Source organism: Ceratotherium simum, chromosome 36, assembly GCF_057802395.1.
Source record: "Ceratotherium simum simum isolate JZ-2026a chromosome 36, ASM5780239v1, whole genome shotgun sequence".
Classification (NCBI taxonomy): Eukaryota; Metazoa; Chordata; class Mammalia; order Perissodactyla; family Rhinocerotidae; genus Ceratotherium; species Ceratotherium simum.
Window position 1 is genome coordinate 1,851,646 of NC_141935.1, and position 19,334 is coordinate 1,870,979.

General features: G+C 57.9%; 1 protein-coding gene across 1 annotated transcript; it reads left to right on the forward strand.

The window, feature by feature from the left end:
* The first annotated feature begins 7,026 nt into the window (after positions 1 to 7,026).
* On the forward strand, positions 7,027 to 11,503 carry TNNI1 (troponin I1, slow skeletal type). The gene is made up of 5 exons (XM_004438962.3): positions 7,027 to 7,154; positions 7,898 to 7,987; positions 9,079 to 9,255; positions 10,141 to 10,250; positions 11,189 to 11,503. Exons 1-4 carry the CDS (start codon positions 7,029 to 7,031, stop codon positions 10,246 to 10,248), a joined length of 501 nt encoding a protein of 166 aa, XP_004439019.2. The 5' UTR covers positions 7,027 to 7,028; the 3' UTR covers positions 10,249 to 10,250; positions 11,189 to 11,503.
* Positions 11,504 to 19,334: the final 7,831 nt, after the last annotated feature.

Consider the following 19,334-nt stretch of genomic DNA (forward strand, 5'->3'; position numbering starts at 1 on the left):
ACGATAATAGCCAGGGGATTAACATAGCAGGCATTGTCTTTTTCTGACTATAGGGTATTATGTGTTCACCAACCGTCCTAAAAATACCCTGTAAACAGGTGCAGCCCCCTGCAGCCCAGCCGCCCGGATTCTGTTGGCGGGAGACAAGGGATAGGGCTGGGAAGAAGGTGAGGTAGTCTCCCCGGGGTCCAGGCGTGGGACGTGGGGTGCCGTTTGGAAGCTGGTAAACCTGAGCTTCCTGGACCTCCACCTGGAGACCGTCAGATTTCTACGAGGTGGGCCCCCTGCTGCCCCTTCAGCTCAACCCCAGGAGGCTCCTTGGAGTTGGTCCGCAGTTCTGTTTACATCACTCCCCGAGTCCAGGCGTCTTGAGTCCTCTTAGGCTTTTGGAGTGTGGGCTCGGGGCCTGATGTCCACATTTCCTTGTAAGAGATGTAGGGTCAGTGCAACAGTTCCCTTTCCCCCAGCCCCTGCCGGCTCCTCCACAGGGCCCCTTGCTCTCCCTCACCCCCCACGGCTGCTCAGCACCCAGCTGGTCTGCTGCTCATTGTCTCCCTTTCTTTGGCTTGGGTCTCCCTAGGTGGGTACTGGTTGTACTCAGTTGGTGGCCTCTGTGCACAGGGTTTGTGTGTACTCCTGAGCCACGTACACACATGTCTTCAAGCCCGTGGGCCTGCCTTGTGTCCTGCCTTGTGTCTTGGCTCTGTGAGGTGTGTGTGGTGGGCGGGGGTGGGAGGAGGGCAGCTGGAGGGCCAGCAGTCTGTTCTATTTTTACTGGCCAGTTGCTGTTGGCGGCAGTTTTCATAGCCTCCCCCGCTCTGCCCCTCACAGTCCACAGTCAACTGCGAGACACCGGCCAGCCCGGCTCCCGGACACTGACCAGGTAAGCCTCTGCTGCCCAGCACTGCCCATCTAGGTCGAGCCCAGACGGCGAAACTGGGGCTTGAGTCTCAGGGGAAGGCGAGGGCTTGGAGACAGAAGAAGGTATTTCTTGCCCATACGACTGGGTTTCTTGGTGGACCGGTCCTAAGACACGCCTGCCCGCAGGGTCTGTCCTGGAGGATGGCGGCTCTCTTGCGTTGTTGCGGGTGCACCGCCTGCCCAGTTGAAGGCTAAGAGCACGAGCAGAATTTCCCACCGGGTTCCTCGAGGAGCCCCAGGGCAGCACCTTTGGGTTATGCCTTCGCGCTGGGCTGCCCAGCAGGTCCCGGGAGGGAGAGGGCACCAGGGGAAGGGGATGGGAGGTCGGGGGCAGTAGGGCTGCATTTGAAGTTTCAGAAGAGCCTGGTGAGCAATAAAAGTGAGCAATGCCAGCAGAGGAAGAGAAAGAAGGTGCTCTGGCATGCAGGAGCCCAGGGAGCCTAGAAGACTGTCCCCCAGCCCCTGCTGACCGAGGGAACCATCTTGCCTCTTTGTTCTTTGTCTTTGAGGGACGCACATAGCTCCCTTTGCCCATCCTGCTAACAGTAGGACAGGAACAGGGGAGGGCAGGCTGCCAACATGCTGGGCGAGAGGCCAAACCCTCTCCCCACTCCAGGCTCTGAAGAGTGGACAGAGTTGGTGGGGGGCCCCTGGGGGAGTGGATGGTGACAGCATTTGGAGTTGGAGCAGGAGGGTCTTCGAACATGAGCGAGGGCAACTTCTCCAGTGGGAGCCACAGCTGCGGGTGGGGGTGAGGGAGTTGGGGTCTCTAACTGGCAGGGGGGGCTGAAGGCTGCCCTGGCACCAGGTCTGGGAGACAGGCCCCCAGCAGTCCCGAGACAGGCTCTCCTGTTCAGAGGTCAAGACTGAGGTGCAGTGTGGCCACAGCCACAGGCTGGGGAGTATGACCCTTGTTAGTGGTCAGCCAAGGAGGAGTGGGGTGCCCATGAACTGGGGTCCAAGGTCAAGGGAAGTAGGGCAGGGGGACAACATGAGCCTTACTAGAGATTTGTGTCCCTGGTTATCAGGTGTGCAAGGAGATCTGTTCCTTTCCCTACACGTACAGTTGCTTACACACTCACGCTCACACACACGGCCTCAATCCTAGAGTCGAGCTGATATTCTGTTCCACCCCACGGACCTCGGGGAGGGGAAGGCCCAGCTCTGAGGCCACCACCCGCCATGCTCTGCTTCCTCCCTCCAGCTTTGGATTCTCTAGCTCTCTCCTTGCTTGCTGCTCGTGGGGGAGCTGGAATGCCGGCTCTCCAGCCTCGCCCCTGCTGCTATCTACATCCTGACTTCTTATCAGGTCCTGTCAAGGGGTCCGGTCTGGTGGGTGTCAGAGCACAGGCTGGGACCCCTTGGCCTGGTATTTGTCAGTGGGGCATGCTGGGGGACGGCCCTGGAGCTTGGCAGGAGGCCTGGACTGGCCTGGGCAGGTAGGGCCCCACACTGGTGAGAGTGGGCTCTCTGAGGGAGATGTGAACACAGCCAAATGCCCACCAAGGGTGAGGCCCATCCGGGAAACAGACAGGAGACCTCCTAGGCTGAGACCTGGGGCCCTCTGGGGACTGGCGTTTGGGGAGGCAACGATGATGGACACGCGGACCTGGGGGTGGTTCTTCATCAGCTGGTGTTTTTTCTGGACTTCCTTAGTATCCTCGGAGGAGCGGAGCCCTCAGAATAAACAGCTGGTGATAAAATCTAATTTCAGCCAAGCATGTTGGGAATTTATGGATTGGCCCCTACCCCTCCCTCTGTGCCCCGGGCTGACAGCTGAGACTCTGGGGTCACCCTCCCTCTCCCCACCTCCACCCCAGGCCCCACTCTCCCCTGGTGGCAGAGGCAGAGGTGGAGGCCCAGGAGGCTTTCTGATGGGAGACTCAGGAGAGGTGGCCAAGCCCGCTCATGGGCTGGGGAGGATGCTTCGTGGGCACAAGGGAAAGGAGAGAATTAAGGCTGAGGTAGGAGGTGGCTCTGCAAGGAAACTCCTGGTAGCCACTCTACAAGCGTCGTTCGAGTCTGCCCTTGCCCACTCCACACCAGGTTCTTGGACCAGATCCGAGCCCCTGACCCTGTGCTCTGTGCCTCTCCCCGCCCCTGAACTGGTCTCCCCCGTCCTTCCCTTCATACCGGGCCCAGGGCTCCTGTCCTGCCAGGACACCTGCTGGCACCCCTGTCGTCCCCTCTTCCTCTGACCTTTGCACAGTCTCCCTCCCCGGGAATGTTCTTTGTCCAGGCCCGGGGAAGATGGATGGGCAGGTCTGGCTTTGGAACATCCCCCTCTGCAGTGTCAAGGACCCCTTCCTCGGCCTGGGCCCCCAACTGTCGGGGCTAAGGCGGCCCCAGGATCACCCGGCCAGGGGGCTTCAAACTGAGCTCCACGGCCAGTGGTCCTCACAGAGGATCGTGGGGCCCCTGTGCTCACCCCCCCAACCAGTGCTGCATGCTCATATTGATGGAATTTGTTTTGTTTCCAAGTAAAGTTTGGTTTGAACAAAGGGTTCAAGAGTTGAGTACTAAGTGGACAACACCTTATCTAACCCCTAATTTTGCAGAGAACAGAACTGGGCTGGAGAGGGTCAGGGTGAAGATTAGAACTCACGTGTGCCCGCCTCCTGCTTGACCCCTCCAGGTGGGGCCCCACTGCCCTACCCCCCTCCACACAATTACATGGCTCAGAGTGTGCATGGTACCCCCTGGAGCTGTGCCACACGGCGGCTACCTGTACTCCATCTTCACTCTGCGCCGTTTGTCTTCCAGATCCTTCCCCTCCCCCAGATCTTCAGGGACCACCCATCATCCGGGGGACAAAGTCCAAGCTCAGCCTGTTGGTCAGGGCCCCGGGAGCGAGCTCCGCCCTCACTTTCCATGTGTGCTTTCTATGGACTCCCTTCTGCTCCCTGCAGGGGCCAGCAAACTTTTTCTGGAAAGAACCAGATAAGAAATATTTAGGCTTTGCAGGCCACATAAGGTTCTGTTGCATGTTCTTCACTTTCAATTCTTATATTGTTTCTTTGCCTTTATAAGATTTCTCTTGCTCGTAAGGAAATGCATACATGAATGAGCGAATGAGGGTAAAAAAGAAGAAATGGACAAGTATTTATCCTCTCCTGACTGGCTAGAACCCACTGGGTCTGGTCTCTCCTTCCTGCTGCCTGACTCTCTCCCGGCTGGTCTGCCTACACAGCCCCCAGGCCCGGGGGTGGGTTGGGGGCAGGAGTTGTAACTTTTCCTCATTAGTGACTCCTTTGTGCCCCCAGGTGCTGTCGCCCTGCTGCCACCATGCCGGAAGTGTAAGTAGTCCCCCATCAAGTCCTCTGGCTGCAGATTTCAGCCCTATGGTTGAGGCACTGTCTGTTACAACCCTGACGCAGTGCCCAGGAGAGCAGGTCCCGAAATGGAACAGGCCTGAGTGCCTGGGCCCAGGTGGCCATGCGTCCTCCCAGCCTTGAGCAGAACCCTGGCCCCGGGTTGCCTGGGGACGATCTCCTGGCAGGTGCAGAGTTTGTCTGTCTGCACTGATCAAATGCATCGCATGTGCCATTAACACTGGCCCAATAGATGATCAAAGCTTCAGGAATGTGCCCATGAGCCCAGGATGGAAGCTTTCACATTGCTGGAACCCTAGGTCCAGGCTTCTCTGACCTTCCACCTCTCCTCCCCAGCTAGTACCTCCCACAAGAACCTCCGTAGCCCAAGGGTCGTTGGGTTTTTATTCTATTCTGCTGGAACCCTCGAACTGGTCCCCTGCCTGATGCTTGATTTCCTTTTGGTGCACTGTCGCCCCCACAACGTGTCTGCGTGGTTCTGCTGCTACATATATAACATGCATTGCTCATACTCACTCTCTCTTCTGCTTTTTCCCCCTGTCCCTCCTGTGACGGATGCCTGAAGCGAGGTAAGTGGGACTTGGGGCAGCTCTGTCCTGGTTAAGTCTGCAGGCTGGTGAAGGGGGGGGTGGGCATTTGAGGAGAGGAGGGAGCTTGAGTCAAGGCCTGGGGAGGGGAATGCCCAGTGGCTGAGAAATTCCCAGGAGAACAGAAACCTTGGGTGAAGATTCTGGACATGGGGCTTCTTGGGGTCCAGGGAGTTGGCTCCCCAGTGCACGATGTCACTGGAAGGTGGTCCTGGGGCTGGGAGCACAGCCGAGCTGGGTGCGACTCTGCACCATCCTTGCTCTGCACCTCCCTGAGCACGGAGCAAGTTCTCCCTCACCCACTCTGAGAGCTCGTCAGCCCTGGGGGCCATCCTGTGCTTGCAGAGCTGGTCCTGTGCAAAGCCATATTTGAAGGGAGGAGGGGGTTGTCCCTGGGTTGTTCCACCCCTGCCCAATGACTGAACGTTGAGGGAATAGCAAAGAGGTGTCCTTTGCTCCCCTCAGGTTTTAGACAGCCCCGACTCTGGTACAATCCAGATGTATTCTGGCTGCTGAGAACACAGCCCGTGTACAGCCCAGGGATGAGGACCACAGGGACAGGGCTGTGACTCGGGGCTGGCAAGGGTGGGAATCAGCAGCACTGATGGAGGGGTATGTGGCACAGAGGTTCTCAATGAGGATCAAATACACCATTTTTCAACAGCCATATGGATTTCTAAGGTTTGCTGAGGCCCATATTAAGTGAGTCCTCATTGATTGATGGTCAAATGAGGTGGCCCATCAGCTCACCAAGTGGTGGGGAGAGGACACTGCAGTGAAACACTGGCCACGGTGCACTACAGTGTGCAAACCACGGTGGTATTGATTGTAGCGACAGGCTGTTTCTCCTTCAGTCGCACTAATTGAAATGTAGCAGAAACCTGGGCTGAGAGAAAAAGGCAGACGAACCACTGAATGGTCAGATGACAAGCGCACGTTCCGTGCGCTAGAGCTCATTCATTTTCTCCCACAAAGCCTGGTCACTTCCACTTTCCACACGTGAGTGACAAAGTGGAGCTGCGCTCTTCCAGCGCACGGCACAGAAGCAGCAGGTGCTCATCAACAGCAGTGTGAGGTGACGACCCACAGCCGAGAGGGGACACCGGGGCTGGAAGGCATCAGTCTCCTTAGTTAGGGATCGGGCACCTTCCCGCCCCTCAGGGCACACTGCCTGGGGCTGAGACTTATTGCAACATATCTAGTTCGCAAGAATATGTCTAGTATCCTTAGTGAGAGGAGAAAACAGTGCTTTTATGTCTGAGAAAGATTTATACAGATGGTGTTGACATGAACAAAAAATATTGGTATGTCTCCATCCAGAGTGCTAAAACAGGCATCTCTTTTACACTTTGCAAAATATTTGCACACCCACGATGTCATTTGTCTGTAATAACTCTGTGAACTAAGTCAGATGGATCTTAGCATCCTATTTACAGATGAGGAAGGAGGTGCCTGTAGAGGCCGTGTGACCCACAGAGCACCTTGCAGGTTCCAGCAGCAGCAGAACCAGAATTAGAAGCAGGGCCTCAGCCCCCAGATCAAGGTAGCCGATGGCAGCTTTCTCTGAATTTGAGGGGTTAAAGCACAAAGATGAGCTTTTAAGGGCCCTGAGGCGAGGATTCCGGGTAGTGATGGTGAACCCAGCTGGCACTCATTGTGGCTGAGACAGAGTTCAGTTCTGCGGCCTCCACCTCACCCCATCTCTCCCCTTCTCACCCGCAGAGGAAACCGAAGATCACCGCGTCCCGCAAGCTCCTGCTGAAGGTTAGGCGGTGCTGGCTCCGGGGGGTGTCCCACGGGAGGCAGAGGGGACACAGCACAGACTCTGAGGGGGTGTGGAAGGTCGTGGGAGGGGCAGAGCGAGGGGGCCAGAGCAAAGATATTGAGGAGGCAGAGGGAGACCGGCCGCTGCCCGGAGCCAGGTGGTCAGCGGGTACAATCTGGAGCCGTGGAGTCCTGAGAGGGGGCAGCGAGCAGCTTCCAGGAGGGGGCGCTGGTGGGGCAGAGGGACTGGCTTCATTTTGGTGAGGGTCTCTCTCTTTGAGGCTCTGCGGGCCAAAACAGACGAGGAACGGGTAAGAGGAAGGAGCGAGGGAGAAACAGTCTCCGGGGTCTGAGGATGCGGGGGTGGGGGCATTCGAGGGCCCCGGGGCCTGGGCTCACCAGGCTCCGTCCGGTCCAGAGCCTGATGCTGGCCAAGGCCAAGGAATGCTGGGAGCAGGAGCACGAGGAGCGCGAGGCCGAGAAGGCCCGCTACCTGGCCGAGCGCATCCCCACGCTGCAGACCCGCGGCCTGTCCCTCAGCGCCCTGCAGGTGAGCCTTGCCGGCCAGGGTGGCTGGGGGCCCCGTGTGGGTGACCCCAGGGGCCAGGTGGCAGGAGCCTGGACCACCCTGGCTCCGAGCTCTACGACAGACGAGCAGCTCTTCCCTCCATGGTCTCATTTCATCTTCCCACCCCCTGCGCGGTGGGCCATCAGAGCCCATTTCCCGCGTGTGGGAGGTGGGCCTCAGCCCGGAAGGGACTTGCTGGGGTGGGGCCGAGCCCGGGGTGGGGCCTCCTGTCAGACTGTGTGGAGGTTGGGGCTGCGTGGAGCGGGGAGGTGGGCAGGACCACGAAGCCCTGTTTCCCCAGACGTGCCCGTCTTCCCCCTACAGATGGGTTTTAATTAGTTTTTACACTTTGATAACTTTAAACGCCAGCAACAGCAGAAAAAACAGACTGGAAGGAAGGACCCTGAAATGTTGCCCTCAGTTATCTCCAGGTGGTGGCAGCAGTAGTCACTTTTTATTTTATTATTTTTGCTTAAAACATAATTTTCAAAATGTCTACAATTAACTTATTTAAAGAAAACAAGTACATTCCGAAAGGAAAACAACGGGCTGACACTCAGAGCGCAGGAGTCCGTCAGCTCCCCACCGCCCCCCACCCCCCAAGCATGGCTCTTGCAGAGTGGCTGGGGAGAGGCCCAGGGTACTGGGCTTGGGGGCAGACAAGAGAGGCTGGAGGCTGCCCTCCCCTCTTCCCCATTCCCGCCCGACGCACCTTGCTTCCCCAGGACCTGTGCCGGGACCTGCACGCCAAGGTGGAGGTGGTGGACGAGGAGAGATACGACATCGAGGCCAAGTGCCTCCACAACACCAGGGAGGTGAGCCAGGGGCAGGCTGAGCTGGCTGGCATGGACCCGGCAGCTGGGGACCAGGGCCCCGCCTTCTGCAGGGCCCGGGCAGTGGCCACTTAGCAGGAAGCTCTGGTGCCCCCATTCCAGCCCCACAGGGACCCCACAGGGCTGGAGCTAGGCAGAGAGAGGATAATCACGCAGATGAAAGGCACAGACTTCCTCCTAACCTGGCACGGGGCCTCCACAGTCTAACAGAAGCCACCCTCTGTATTCACCCACACAAATAATCATGGGCCTGTTAATAACATCTTACCCTTATGAACGGCTCTCATGTGCCTTTGATCTTCCCTACATGCCTGAGGATGAAGTAAGTGCTATTATCTGCACCTTACAGATGAGGACACTGAGGTTCAGAGAGGCTGAGAAAATCAGCCCACAGCACTGGTCTCTGACCCCTAGCCCAGTGCTTCATGCTCCCTGGGTGTGGGGCATGGGGGCACTGGCTCTGTCCAGACCCTGGGATGGGGCAGAGAGCGGAAGCACAGGGCTTTTACTGCTGGAGTGGGCTGCTTCTGGACACTTGTTCAAGCACAAGGAGGGCGGGGAGGGACCAGGAGCCGCTTCCCTCCTTCCCACTTCTCCTCATCAGGAATGACCACCTATAATCTCCCCAGAATTCCCTCTGGAGCGCGCACCCTGGAAACTCCCCCAGGGGTCCGGGACCTGGGGTTTGTCCACCCTGCTGGACCGAGGCCGTGCCCTCAGTGAGCTGCACTGAAGGCGCCCCTGGGGGCACTAGTTGGAACTAGTCCAGCTGAGGCTGCAGGATGAAGACAAAGCGGCCGCGCGCTCCAGACGGGGCTCCTGCCCCTGGTGGGGCTGCCCGTTCTCTTCACGGCTACTGTGAAGTTGGGAAGAGGGTGGCTGGCGGGCTTCATCTGTCCACTCACTCATTCAGTCGTTTATCAGCAACCATGTGCTGGCTTGCAAAGTGTTGGGTAGGTCTGAGTGTCCCGAAGGGTCTGGCCTAGAGGCTGCAGAACTTGGGGTGCTGCTCTGGCTGGAAGCTTGAGGTGCTTGGGAAGGTGCCCGCGAGCCCTCGTGCTCCTCGCCTGCAGATTAAGGACCTGAAGCTGAAGGTGCTGGACCTCCGCGGGAAGTTCAAGCGCCCGCCCCTGCGTCGGGTCCGCGTCTCGGCGGACGCCATGCTTCGAGCCTTGCTGGGCTCCAAGCACAAGGTGTCCATGGATCTGCGGGCCAACCTGAAGTCCGTGAAGAAGGAGGACACAGAGAAGGTGGGGACCCCTCTCCTCAGAACCTTTCATTGCCCGTCCCATCGACCTTCACCCATCACCCCCTCACGTAGCCTGGGGCAGGCCCAGCAGCTCCTGTTGGAGGCCAGCCAGACTGTTAGAACATTCTAGGACCCGCTGGGAGACCAATGGTGCTGTTCTGGGAGAAGAAAGACTTGCTCCCTCCCCTCAGGCTGCTCCCAGTCTGAGGGGGAAACAGGGACACAAAGGAAGGCAGATGAAGGAATAAAGAAAAACCATGTGCCCACTGCAAAGAGAACCGGAGGTTTAGGGTGACTGGGGGACAACTGCCCTCTGTCCCTGCTGGGGAAAGGCAGCAGGCTGGCGTGGTTGTAGGACACACGGGCACAGAGATCAGAGAGCTGGGTTCAGTCCCCCCCTCAGCAGCACATCACTCACAGCGGGCCGGGCTCCGGGCCAGAAGGGACGGGCCGTGAGGAACAGGGACGGACGGGGTCTCTGGCCCAGGAAGCCTCACAAAGAGAGATGGGCCAGGTAATATGCTGATGAAACGGAAAATGAGCTAAGTTGGAAGGAGGAAGACATCTTGGAAGAGGTGACCTTGAGCTGCTGAGCAGCAGACCAGGGGGGTGGCATGGGGCCTGGAGGTGAGGTTGGGCTGTGGCTCATCAGGATGGGAGCTGGCCCCAGAACCCCACCACAGTCACCCAGAACTCCCAGCCGACACAGCTTCTTCTTCCCGTGCAGCCTCTGATTGACCTGTGTCCACTTCTCTGACTGCGTCCTAGGACCCCACCAGCTGGGCTGGGGTGGCGGGGTTTCCTACCACCCCATTTCTCTTGTGCTTGGAGGGCCCTGGCTGCCCCTGTGGCCTGCTAAATCTCTGTGTGTGCGGCCTGCCCACAGGAGCGGCCCGTGGAGGTGGGCGACTGGAGGAAGAACGTGGAGGCCATGTCTGGGATGGAAGGCCGGAAGAAGATGTTTGATGCCGCCAAGTCTCCCACCACACAGTAGAGGTACCCAGAGACCAGATCCCCTTCTCGGGCCCACAGGAGCCTCAAGGATAATAGGGCTGGAGGGCTGGGCCCATGCGGTGTAGTGAGGGCAGCAGCGACCAGTCGGCCTGTGGGCTCAGTCCTGGTTCCACCCTGAGACTCTGGCACGTTATTTCTGCTTTGGGGCACTTTTTGTTCCTCTTGTCTATAAAGTCGGGGTTGTATCAGATCAGTGGTTCTCCAAGTGCGGTCCTGGGACCCGCAGTACGACACAGCCTGGGGTGCCAATGATCTGGCCCGACCCCAGGCCCACTGGACAGGGCTGGAACTCAGGGCTGGGGCCAGCCTTCCTGGTGATTCCATGCCAGAGTTTGGGAACCGCTGGGTTAGATGATCCCTGAGGGCCTCTGGCGCTGACTTCCTGCAGTCTCAGCTCTTTGAAATGCCTCCTGGCCATGGCCTGCACAGTCCCTGCTCCCAGGGGACTCCATTCAGAGAAGACAAGCCCACCCACTCTCCAAGGAAACTGCTGGAGAAAGCGGCAAAATCAGGCCACCTAACGACCCTAGGGGAGTGCTGAGGGGATGTGCAGGGGCCGAGGTCTGCCAGATAGCCCATCAGAGAAGGGGAGCTCTCCTAGGAGGTGATGGGCAAGTGTTAGCAGACACAGAGGAAGGGCTTGTCTGAAGGCTGGTGGAGCACAAAGGCACAGCCATGGGAATTAGCCAGTCCTGGAGGCCAGGCTGTGGCGGGTGCGAGGAGCCCAGGGGTAGGAGCAGTGGGAGGGGCTGGGACAGGGGAGAAGCTGAGGCTTCCTAGGAGCCCCTGTGGAGGAAGGTCCAGCCCAAGGTGGCTAGGAGTGAGAATCTGGGACTGTGTGTGCTGCGGGTAAGTCAGGGAGTCATAAACTGCACACAGGTCTCCGGGAACCCATGGTCTCCGCCTCTCTGTCCCTACAGCCCGGCTTGCTGCATTGCGCTCTGGGCTCCTGCTCCAAGCCCCTTCTACCACCCGGCTCACCCACCTCTCTGCACCCGCCCTGCTCCCTCCTCTGCCTCCAGCCTGAGCACCTCCGTCTGGAACTGGGATTAAACAGACAACCACGGGGAGAAACTCCCGTGTCTGAAGACCTCACCCAGCAGCCCGGGGTGTAGCCACACTGAGGACGGGGCGATGTGAGGGTCCTTCCCTCCAGCCCCGCTGCCTCCCTCCACCGCTGCTGTGACATGTAGAGTGTCCACAAGCATCACGACCTCCTCATTAAAAACCCAGTGTCCTGGTCATTACTGTGGCTCTGGCCGTGAGCACTCAGAAGAAAGGGAGGCAGGGAGTCTGTGAACACAGGGCTGTGTGGGCTCCACTCATGAGCCTGGGGTCAGAATGGAGGGCTGAGGAATTGGCAGCTGCCTGCGGAGGTCCCCCTGGGACCCTTCTGTCCAGTGACATCACACCGCACCCCCTCTCCACCCAGGATGCTCTGCTCACCGGAGACCCGACCTCTGAAACAGCCCAGTCCCACCACGACTCCAGCCAAGAGGGGCCTCTCAGTTCAGAGCCCCGTGCCCTGCCTGATTTCACAGTCCTCTTTCCCTGCAAATGTGGACCGCCTCTCCCTGGTGCCGCCTGGATGCTCCTGGCTGCTCTGGGCTGAGGTCAGAGCGCTCTCAAAACCTCACCTCGTCCTACAGGCTCAGGGCAGGACCCGGGTCCAGCCAGGAAGGGTACCTTACAGTTCTGATCCTGGCCACCAGGTGGTTCCCTTCCTCATCTCTGTCCCTTGGGCTCACCTGTCCTGGGGCTCTCCTGTCCTGGGGCTCTCCTGTCCTGGGGTTCTCCTGTCCCAGCCCCTACTGGGTCCACCTTCATCCACCCTCCTCCTACTTGGTTTCCTTTCACACTCCTGGACTGGTCATCTCCTCCAGGATGAATCCTCTCCGTGAGGTGGGACAGCCAGTGGTCTGTTCTCTAGGTCAGGTCATTTCTCCATCCCACTGCTATCTGGACCCAAAGCCTGGGGAGGGGTGCAGGCCGCTGGGGTGGAATGGGGGCCTGGGCAGCCTCCCTCAGCACCCACCCCCCCATACACACACTGAGGACAGTGGGTCCTAGGAGCAGAGACCAGAGGTCTGGGCCAGAGTGGAGCCTGGATTTCGGGGCAGTGTCATGGCAACTCCTGAGGTAGGCCCTCAGAGGAGGTGGCTCATCCCAGACCTGGGGCCCTTCAGCTTTCTGACTGCCCAGCAGTGGTCCCAGGTGAGGCCAAGCTGTCTGAGGAGCCCCTTCCACCTGCCCTGGGAGCCTCTGCTCTGCCCTCTGTTCCTGGTGTATTATCCACCATAAATGCCAGAAGCTGGGTGCAAAGTGCAGTGCCAGCTACTCCCCAGGGTGGGGTCTGGCCCCAGGCTGCTCAGCCCACAGCCCCTTGAGGGACCAGCACCCTGGGATGTGCTGGGGGAGGGGGCGCTCTGCCCAACTTTCTCGATACAAACAGCACAGTACGCAGAAAGGCAGACAAAGTTGTGCAAAGAGCACAACTCCTAGCACACAAACTCTTGGGCACAGACAGACCCAGCCTCACACACACACGCATACACACACACCCCCCCCCCCCATAAACTGGAGAACCTGGTGGGATGGGCCTGTGCCACAGAAGATGAGGTTGGGCTTCATGCCCTGGCAACCACAGAAACCCACCCTCCCCTGCCTCCCAGGGCTCTTCCCGGCTGCCCTGGGGCCACAGCGTGGTCTCCTTGCTCTGCCTCTTCTCAGCCCTTTGAGAGATCCTGGCCCCAGGTTCCAAATCTCAGTCTGCCAGTCAACTATTAACCCGGTCCCGGGCAGATCGGGGTCTCCACCCTGCCCTACAATGGCGGGAGACCAGCCCCAGGCCTGACTCAAAACAAACACCTGGGTGCAGAAAGCCCATGGGAGGAGGAGGTGGGGCCAACACACCCAAGGCCACGGCCCTCTGGGAAAGGCCACAGGCCCATCTAAAGGCCTCCTGGAGTTCATCCGGTTCCTCTTGCTTCCGGGCAGGGCTAGACCTAACCCACCTGTGAGGAAGGAGCCAGAGCCGATAAGGGAAGCTCTTTCCAGGAGGAGACTGAGAGCCTGAGTGGCCGGGGAGGAGGGCCTGTCACAGGGCCCCTCTGGGGCAGGGCAATCTTGGAGGGGCTGATGCTTTAGCGGTAGCCATGGACAGGGCTGGGTGGGAGGCGGGGTACCTGGAGAGCATGATTCCATGCAGTCCCCCTCCCTATGGAGGGCCAGCACCCCCCTGGGCTGGGCCCAGGAGAGCAGAGCTGGAGTGAGGCTTCTCTCTGCATAACAGCTCCCACTTCCGGCCCAGCAACTAGATGCCAGCCCTGCTCTCTGCACATCAGTTCATTCACAAGCCTTCAACAGCCCTGTGAGAAAGGTGCTATTACCATTCCCATTTTATAGATGGGGAAACTGAGGCACAGAGAGGTTGCTGCCTTCCCATGGTCACACGGCCAGTAAATGGAGGGGCCAGGACTTAACCCAGGCACTCTGCTGGAGTCCACACTCTTAGCCACTATTCGAATAATAATAATAATAGGATATACTAAGCTAAATGCTTAATCAGAATTATATCATTACATTCCCACAAAAACCGAAGAAGTAGAGACTATTATCTCAGATTTACAGATGAGGAAGTGGTGGCCCGGAGAGGTTAGGTAATTCACCTGGAGTTACAGGGTTTGATGGTACAGACTGGAAATTGGGACCTGGGTCAGCCTGCCTCTGGTGAGGCCCTGTTCTGGGATCAGACTTGCCTCAGCAGAGCCCAACCAGCCACTTTCCAGAAGGCACACGGCTGGGGGTCAGGAGCCCTGCATGTGCCCCTGGGGAATTCCAATATCCCCACCAAAGGAGAACATTCAAAAAAGATGCAAATGAGACCCAAATGAGCAAAGGGGAGGCCTCCCTCCCTCCAGCAGTAGGGCCGGGGGACTCCTGGGGGAAGTCTGTCACAGACTGACACACAGCCCTGGGGTGAGCACCCCTCCCCTCTGCAGCTGGAGGTGAGCCTGTGGCTCCTCCCTCCTTGGTGGCAGCGACCAGGGCAGAGGGCCTCCTGCCGCCAGCCCTGCCTGTCCCAGAGCCGCCCTCCCCACCCCCTCCCTTCCTCCGTGGGGTAGGAGGCCCAGCCCTCTGTCTGTCTGGAGCCCACCTCGCAGCGGGGCCATCGGGCAGGCCCAGCACTCAGGGCTAAAGTGCCCGGCCGCCCAGGAGGGAGCCAGTTAAACATTAGCCCCAACGGCCCCCCACAGAGTGAGTCAGACTCCCTGCAGCGCTTGGGGCTGGGCAGCCAGGGGGTGGTTTTGTTCTGGGTGGATGACCAAGCTGCCGAGGCGCAGGACAGGTCTCGGGGACCAGTGGGGATGGCAGGCTCCTCTTCTACCCCGGCAGGGCCGTCTCATCAAAAATCCCCGAAGCCTGTCGGCCTGCGGGCCCCTCGCCGGAGGGGAGGGGCGAGGGGTTCTCTCACTCCAGGACACATCCCTAAGCTGGCCCGAGGGTCCCCTGAGGCCAAGGCTGAGCACGGTGAGCCTCCGTAACCCCGCGGCACTGGCACAGAGTGCCTCGGTCAACGTCTGGGGGTCTCAAGAGGGACAGTGACTTCCTCAAGGTCACAGACAAACCGGAACTGGAACATCGGCCCCTGGACCCCCGGTCTGCTGAGAAGACTGGATGTGGGCCAAGCTGTGGCCTCTCAGCCAGAGGCTGAGGCCCAGCCACCCGAGCAGGAGGCCCACCTCTGCCCCGCACAGCACCCGCCTGGCTCCAGCACCAACTGGTGGCTCACTGTGGGCATGGGCTGGGTGAGCCTGGCCCTTTGCTCTGGGGTCAGGAGAGAAGCACGGCCTCGCCTGGTGCCAGGGCAGGTGTGCCAACCTGGAGCCCAGGAGAGGAGTGTGTGTGACGCTGGGCTGTTCGTCTGAGGGTGAGCCCGGTGTGTGCGCCTGTGTGTGCACACAGCACACAGGGTGGCACCTGGCCAGGCCGGGAGTGTGACGGTGTCTACGTGCCCCTCGGATTAGTGCTCCCCAAGTACATTCTCCCATTGGCTCTTCGTGACCCAGGTTTCAACAGCTCTACTGCCCAAGGAGGAAACCAGGGCCACTGAGGCGGAGTTTCCATAAAGCGAAATGCTTTCAGTGAAGAGGGCCCTCCCTTGTTCTGAAAGCGTGTGTGCCTCACCTCTATTATTGTAGTGTTAAGCTATCCATTACCTACAGGGTGGGAGGACAGGAGGTAGAAATTGTTTTTTAATGTTCTCACTTCACAAAATAAACCAGGGGCAATACCATTTGGGTAGTCACATGAAAAAAATGTTATGAGTTCGTAAAAACCAAGAGCCAGAGAGCCACTCCTGGGTTCTCTGGGGGCGGTCTCCTCAGCTCACGTGGATGTGGGACAGACGGGCCAGGGTGCGGCTTCCGTCCCCGCTGCTCGGGGCCGTGGGGCTCCCAGGTGTCCCCTCTGGCCTCTTTGGAGAAGGAGAAGCTGCCCTATGCCTGCGTAGACAGGATTGGGGTGGGGGATTCCAGGCCTGTCGTCTGTTCTGGGAGGAGAAGGGATGGAGGGGACCCCTTCCCCATGGCTGGCTGGGAAGTGTTGGAAACCCCGGCCCTCCACCAGGGGATTCCCATGTGAGAAGCCCTGTCCTTGTGGACTCTCCCCAGAGGAAGTGACCAGCACACGCTTACAGGTTTTAATGCCTGTGCAGTGTTAAGAATTACCAAGGGAACAGCCCTCTGCCAGTCCCACTCACTTTGAGAACCAGGGTGCTGCCCACACTCTGGAAGCCCCGTGTGCCCTTGCCTTCCTCTCCACCAGGGTAAACACAAGCCTCAGTTCTGCGTGTGTGTTTCTCTGGGTCTCTGTGTAATGTTACTACGTGTTTATGAATCCCCACACAAGACATTGTTTACTTTTGTATCTTTTTGTGACCTGACATAAATACTCGCTGTCTGCTTGTTCCCATTCATTCTGTTGGAGGTCAAGGCTGTAAAATGCATCCCCGTGGACACATTTAACTGTAGCTCATTTTCTCTGCTGTGAAGTGACGAAATGATGCAAATACCATCACTTATTCATCCATTTTCCTGTTGATAGACATTTGGGTGGTTTCCAGATTTTTGCGACTATCAACAGTGCTGCTCTGAATACTCATGAGCCTCTCCTGCTGCTCATGTTCCGGAGTTTCCCTCCCTGTGAGTCCTCGCCTTTGCCAGGTTGAACCACGTACACTCCCACCAGCAACGGCGAGGGCTGCTGATGCTCCACGTCCGGGTTTTGCCAGGGTGGCCCAGGGTCCTGGATGCTTAGAGCCCCCGGACTCAGCTTCTCCCTGACCCAGCTTCCCAGGTTACACTAGCTTCTTGGGCTATTTCTGCTTCCCGAAAGTGCGATTCTCAAAACCTTTCGAGCCAGCCATTACACTAAGCATGGCGTTGAGGAGCTACTGAGGTGAACGAGACTGTCTTTCTCATCTCAAGACACCCACAAGACACTCGGTGAGTCAGAACACGGGCACCTTGAACACCAACCCCTGCCCTCATGAACCACTCCCTCCTCTTGCCTGCTCTGCAGGTCACCCTTGGGCGCTATGAAAAACACAGGCAAGACTGTCTCCTGGGCTCCCACACACCAAAGCCAAGCCACCTGTTGACAGCTCCACCTGGCTGTCTTCAGGGACCTTAAATTCTAACGAGCAGAGGCCAGGGATGTGGCTGATCATCCTACAATGCACAGATAGCCCAAACCACCAAGAATTATCAGGCCCAGAATGTCAATAACGCTAAGGCTGAGAAACCCCCAGTGGTCTAAAGTCACCCTTCTCCCTAAACCTCCTCCCCCCGCATCCTACTTGCATCAATGGCATCTGTGTTCACCCAGCCCCTCAATGAGGGAGGTGTGAGTCTCCTAGATTTCCCCTCCTTCACCACCATAGTCCATCAGCTCAGTCCTGACCATTGAACCTTCTAAGGCTCTTGCCAACACCTTCTCCTGCCCTCCTCCTGCTGCCTTGCTCAAGCCCTCTTCATTTCTTTTAAAAAATAGCCCCCTAGGTGGTCTCTCCACTTCCAGTCTGACCTCTGGCCACTCTGCCTCCAGGGCTGTGCCTCAAAGTCTCAGGGCCTTCCCACTCAAAGGCCAGTAACGCTTCTCATTTTCTCAACGTCCACATATTCGACAGGACAGAGGCCAGCTCCTGAGCACAAGGGCCCTCTCTCTGTCTCCGACCTCTCCCTTCAGCCTTGGAAGCTTCGAGGATTCAGGCACACAAGTCGTCTCTCTGTCCTGTGAACACCTTCCGTCTTTGCCCCTTTGTCATTCATGCTGTGTCCTGTAGCCAGACAGAAAGCCCTTACCGCCTTTCTGACAAGTGAATTCCACTGGACCTTCAAGGCTGACCCAGATGTTCTTTCCTCTTGAAGACTTCCCCCATCACACCATTAGAGTCCATCCCTCCTGAAGACACAATTTCAACTTTTATCACAGTCTGTCTTGAATGAGCCTTGGGTGCATGTACACTTGTGAATATGTGTGTGTGCACCAGCACACGTGTCTCCATCGCTGGAGCTCGAGGGTCTTGAGGTCAGGACCCAAGTCCTTACCATCTTTGTGTCATTGACTGTCAAAGCCACGTGCTAGGGGGCCGGCCCCATGGCTTGGCGGTTAAGTGCGTTCGCTCTGCTGCTGGCGGCCCGGGTTCGGATCCTGGGTTCGCACCGATGCACCGCTTCTCCGGCCATGCTGTGGCGGTGTCCCACGTACAGCAACTAGAAGAACGTGCAACTATGACATGCAACTATCTGCTGAGGCTTTGGGGGGAAAAAATAAATAAATAAAAAAAATTATTAAAAAAAAAAAAGCCACGTGCTGACTGTAGTGGGTAGAATTATGTCCTCCCAAAAGATATGTTCAATTCCTAACCCCTGGTACCTGTGAACGTGACCTTATGGGGAAACAGAGTCTTTGCACATGTAATCAAGTTAAGATGAGGTCACACTGGATAAGCGTGGGCCCTGATCAATGACTGAGGTCTTTATCAGAAGAGGGAATTTGGACACAGACACAGCGACACAAGGAGAATTCCACGTGACTGTGATGGCAGAAACAGGAGTAATGCACCTGTAAGCCAAGGAGCTCCGAGGATGACCAGGGGGAAGCAGGGAAGGATTCTCCCCCGGAGCCTGTGCAGGGAGCACGGCTCTGCCGACGGCTTAGTCTCGGACTTCGAGCCTCCAGAACTGGGAGAAAATGACTTTCTGTCGTTTATGTGCCCCAGTTTGTGGTGCTTTGTCACAGCAGCCGGGACGCTGCCACGCTGCCACAGCACCAAGCACGGTGCCTGCCCTCAAGGGACTTTTGGGGCACTGACATGTATGTCATCTATTCTTCCTTATTGCTAGAGTTGTCTGCATTCTAACCTTCCGTGTCTTTGGGTTTTTATATCCACAGAGAGGGGGTGGATTTTGGACTCTTAGGTTCCCGACTGTCCCCTGGCTTCATGAAGTGTCCCTGGAAGGGCCAGGCTTCAAATGACCAAGAGTATTTTTCTTCCCATATTGAGGTGCCACCACTGACAAGCCATCAGGGAACACTCTCCAGGTCCCCAGGGGGGTAGCAGGCTCCCCAGGAGTGTCAGACCTGGATCAGAGGATCCAGGAGGCAGATTATTGCTGTCCCTCCTCCTCTTTCCCTGGGAGAGCAGAGGGCTCAGGGCCTTGCCCCGGCCACTGCCCAGGACACTCTGGGTCCTTGTCAACTCTCACGCCAGGGTCACCAACACTCAGCAATGGACTCATTTGATCCCCTCAACCTGGAGGGAAGCAGGGCAAAGTGTCCTTATTTCCACTACACAGATAAGGGAACGAGGGGATTGGCTCCAAGTCACACAGCTCATTAATGGCAGAATAAGAGCTCAGAGCCAGGTCTCCAGGCTCCCAGTCCAGCACTCACTCCTCACCTCCTATGCCAACAAGCAGGGCTCCCCGGAGGAGGGGGCATTTGGGGAAGGAGATGCTTTAGCCTGCTAGCTCTGTGTGTGTGTTTGGAGGCTGTCCTTGG

Bases quoted from the DNA above. Each gene is read 5' to 3' on its own strand.
- TNNI1 (XM_004438962.3), top strand. From the start codon at position 7,029: ATGCTGGCCAAGGCCAAGGAATGCTGGGAGCAGGAGCACGAGGAGCGC. The intron at 7,988-9,078 runs GTGAGCCAGGGG...CCTCGCCTGCAG, and splicing joins GCCTCCACAACACCAGGGAG to ATTAAGGACCTGAAGCTGAA. The intron at 9,256-10,140 runs GTGGGGACCCCT...GCCTGCCCACAG, and splicing joins AGAAGGAGGACACAGAGAAG to GAGCGGCCCGTGGAGGTGGG.